This window comes from Daktulosphaira vitifoliae, unplaced genomic scaffold (assembly GCF_025091365.1).
Source record: "Daktulosphaira vitifoliae isolate Bord-2020 unplaced genomic scaffold, ASM2509136v1 Scaffold_3, whole genome shotgun sequence".
Taxonomy (NCBI): domain Eukaryota; kingdom Metazoa; phylum Arthropoda; class Insecta; order Hemiptera; family Phylloxeridae; genus Daktulosphaira; species Daktulosphaira vitifoliae.
In genome coordinates, this window is record NW_026099574.1 from 11,239,222 (window position 1) to 11,243,888 (window position 4,667).

The following is a 4,667-nucleotide window of genomic DNA, read 5'->3' on the forward strand; positions in this document are numbered from 1 at the left end:
ACTAGTATTTTTTGTTCATAATTATTTTAAAAATTATTTTTAACTTTTTAGTTCGATGTGCTTTAAAAGCGTGTTTTTTTACTTTTTTAAACTATATTTATTTATCTTCTCCTTTTCATAGTCATTTCCTATGAATATATTTATATTTAAAATAGTAGTTTTAAATTTTTAATTAAAAAATATTGTTGTATTATACATGGCCTCTTTTTTTTCTCTATACTTTTCCCTCATTTTTATTAACATTTGTTTTTTTTATTTTTATCAAAACCTAGTAGCTCCGTCAACAAGTACTATCTTGTTTGGCGCGGCTACTAGGTCACTGTCCAGTGTTCCCCCTGGGCAGTGGGTAATTAGTAGGCCCTCTGTTTGGCTGAAACCTTAAAGTTGTTATAAAAATCTTCTCAATTGAGCGTATTATAAAATTTTATTATGATTGTAAAAATCCATTGTCAAATTCAGATAAAACTAAAAATAATTTTTTTTTTTCTGAAATGATTTATATAGCAAAATGTTATTAAAAAATGTGAAATATTAATGGCTGTTAGTAGCACACACAAATAGAATTATAAAATTAATAAATTTCAAAGTAATTTTTTTTTACTTTTGTAGTTGAATACTTTTATCATATCAAATCTCATTCGGCAATAAATACTTTAAAAATATTAAAAATTGTTTGTATGGAGAAAGCTGGTTAAGCTACTTTTTATTTGAATAATAATAAAAGAGTAATAACTTAAATTAAATACGAATTGTAGTCATTTGACGTATTGTTGAAAATAGTAGGTCATTTGAGGGTTGGGAAAATAAGTCGCAGCCACAAAAAAACCACATAGTAAAATAATATCAACATGAATAAGAAATTTCTTCTTACGAGGGGAGACTGCAGTTCACGTTGCGAATCAGCTCTTGATTAATTTCGGGCTGATTCACAACGTGGTGGCGTGAATTATATAGAAGGTGTGGGCCACCATGAAGTAATGCCTAACAGCAGTTCCAGGGTAGCCCACTGTTCAAAACAGCACGTGTTATCTCCGCATCAGTCGGTATTGATAGTGTGTACCGGATGAACACGGAGGTAGTGGTGGTAACATTAGACCGTGAAAGTGTATACGGCGGCTTTTGAAAACACCGGGCCAAACAATTTTGACAGTCGAGCAGTCTATCGGCTGACTAGCTATGTGTGACATATGCTAATGTTTGTGCGATATATTGTTATTGATATCGTTACGTGATCGATATACACGTGTATGGGTCATTCCATGTGAAATCACCTAATGTGTGTGCTGGTATAGTTCAGAAATTTATGAAATTTATATCATAGACTTCTTAAAAGTCATTGACAACAAAAATAATATTTTATTTTTTTTATAATTGTTTTTTTACCAGATAGTGCATTTTTTATAATTAAAAACATGAAAAAACAGCCTATGTTCTAGAGCCTATAACTTCACATCCAAATAAGCTATCACTGTGGAACTAGCACTGTTTTACTCATATTAAATAGTACTTCAATTTTATTCTTAAGTTTATAAATTTTGAATTTTTTTGAACATCGAAATTTTGATTTAAATTTTGCAGTATTTTAATAGCAAAATTTGAAGGACAAAAAATTTTTTAATTAAAATTTTTTTTTCTTTTCAGAAACTTTTAGTAATGTTTAAATTTAAATTTAAATTTAATTTTATACATTTTAATTGTTATATTATATTATAGTTATTAATTATAAACAGCACANAAATATTATTTTTGTTGTCAATGACTTTTAAGATGTCTATGATATAAATTTCTGAACTATACCAGCACACACATTAGGTGATTTCACATGGAATGACCCGTATTTTTTCAATAGTGTTTTTTTCCGGCTTGTCGCAGAGTCGTGAAACTGTGTGTACATATTCAACAGTTCAAATAAATATAAACAATATATATAAATGTATTGATATGTATCTGGTTCCATTTGTTATCAGAATTAAGGTAAAGGTTACGATCATGTCGCATTCCGGGTCGCTATACAAAAGCTGAAACTCTGGTTTTATTCTGTGGTCACGTGAACTTCAATATTAAAAGCTGAATGCTACATCAGGTTGTTTGTGAAATCAGTGGGTTCATACAGGTTGGACTTTATAATCTTTTTATGTGTAAATTTATTTATCGATTAATTGCCAAATTTACTTATCTTTGTATTTGGGGACGCCCAATTTAAATTTAATTTTATACATTTTAATTGTTATATTATATTATAGTTATTAATTATAAACAGCACAAGACAACCATATTTTTCTATAATATATACAAATAATAATTGTATAAATATCAAACTCTTTTATTTTATATTTGGGTATATATTTGTTTCTTCTGTGTTGATTATTATCAGTCATACGGGCCAAACGTTATTGTAGGACCCGTTAACTAAAACCTACAGTAATGCCGACCGTGGAAAAAAAAGGACACTGTTTTTAAAGTAAGAATGTAACCGCACACCCTGATCCCCCTAAATGACGACCCTCAAATATCACCCATCACTTTTAAAATTAATTGCAAATACTTTAAATTGATTCATGAAAAATATACTTTTGTTATTTATGTAATCTTGAAAAATTGTAATTTAATAAAAAAAAATTGTTTTCTGATTAATGAAAATAAAAACAAAACTCATCATAACTAAAAAATTTAAGTTTGATTACCAAATTGTTCACAGATTTAATCATTTTTCACACATTAGTTTGTGGCTCAGAAAATAATGGTAATAGAAATGTAAAATATTTTACCTGAGGTAGTATTTTATTCTTTCAATATGTTCAGATATATGTATTTGATTAATTTTATTTTGTTTATCATGATTAACATACTCTCTAAAAGCTACTACTTATGCCAGAGAGGACGAGTAAAAACTACATAGGCCAACGCAACGGAATAAAAACCCCAGTACTTACGCACCGAGGTTTGACGCATTACCGACTGACCTAGGTAGACCGCCTATAATTGTAATATTTAATTTATTTCTTACAATTTATCAAGAAAAATTCTTTTTAATGAGGCTGTATTATTCAAACCTAAGCGAACGCGGTTCAATTACTTTGCAAAATTCATGACGAATTCTCTAATAATATAGAAACGCTATCAGAAAAAAATAAGTCATTCTAATTTGGTTAAAAAAAAGTTTCATGTGAAAAATATAATACGTTTCTCATATTTTATTCCTTATTTTTTCAAATTCTTCATTTTCCAAACTAAAAATTTATAATTTCATCTTATTCGATTTTATATTTCATATTAATAATTTTAAGACATGTGATAAAGAATATTTTATTATTTTCTTATTGTATTTTATTAATAAATTACTATAGTAAAAAATATACACAGATGTATACTTACATTAAAAATATACATACATATATTTGTGTAAATGAAAATATTTTTGCAGTATTATAAATCATACAGGGACTTGTGCGTGATAGAAATAAAGTATTTCATTTTCTTAAAATATACAATATTATACTGAAAAATATTCTGTCAATGTTTGTTGTATTTCTATTTAGTCAAATTTCCTATAAATCATACATTTAAAATGTCAGTTATTTTTGTTAACATTGAACAATTTTTCTTGATTTTTCTTTCGTAATAAAAAATACATTTTGTTGTATAGTTTTTCAAATATATTTACAATAGCTAAAGAGGCGGTCTATTTTTTATAATTTTACATTTATTTTCTAAAATTTATCCTTAAGAACCACTTTTAATGAAGTCACTGTATCATTCAAACTTCAATTAATCCACAAAATATCACCATTTAAGTAAGTATTCGACCTTCAGCCGACTTTTAGTTGATTTTAAAGAAAACCCTAGTAGTATGTTTTTGTTTTTACTAACACAATAGCCTGATGGCAGATTAGCTGATTATGGCTGATTAATAAATATAATTTTCTAACACAATAAGCATCATCTAGAAAATTCTTTCGCGGGGGCGGCGATGGTGGTGATGACGATAGTATGCGTTGTTACATACATGACGTCACAACTATTCTTGATAAAACGTTTTATATACTAGTTGTGGACCGTTGTGTGTTAATTTAATTATCATGAATATGATAACAGTGTTTTTAAATTATTATTATTATTATTAGAGATTTTTAAAACGAATTGATTGAAAATTGTTAAATACGTATGTATTTCACTGGGTTTTTGGTGATGTTTTGAGTAAAAATTATTATTACCTGATAATAATAATTTATTATATTATTGAATACCTGTGTAGCCTATTGAAGTCAATAGAATTAAATCAAATGATGTTGACGTTTTTTTTCATTGTCAAACTCATTGTTTGGATACTAAAAGAAATCAACGGTTATAGTTAGGTATAGAAATACTCTAATATTTATAACATATAATAAAATATAATATATATATAATTTTTCTGTATTTTGGGTAGGTTGACAGCATAGAGTACTTCATCAAATTCTGTTGTCTGTAGGTATTAGAGCAGTAAAATCATGTACCTAGTCCGGGGGTAGGTATTCTAGTGTCCTATTTGCCTTTTTACATTCATGCACACAGAGAGGTTTTCTGAAAGTATACATGACGATGAAGATATCTTGGGATATCGTATTTTCAATAATAATATGATATATTATATTAAAAAAATTATTATTATTATTATTATTATTATT

At 27.1% G+C, this 4,667-nt stretch overlaps 1 protein-coding gene across 9 annotated transcripts in view; it reads left to right on the forward strand.

Moving 5' to 3' along the window:
* Positions 1–4,667, forward strand: part of LOC126900970 (uncharacterized) — a 76,456-nt gene that overhangs the window by 11,169 nt on the left and 60,620 nt on the right. For 2 of the 9 annotated variants that reach the window (XM_050677032.1, XM_050677031.1), the window contains exon 7: positions 1,968–2,387. The exons of 4 other annotated variants lie outside the window; for them this stretch is intronic. Coding sequence is in view for 2 of the 5 variants with exons in the window: in XM_050677035.1 (XP_050532992.1) it covers positions 2,699–2,772 (74 nt within the window). In the remaining 3 variants the exon portion in view is untranslated. 3 more of the 9 variants (XM_050677035.1, XM_050677033.1, XM_050677036.1) reach the window with 3 other exon arrangements.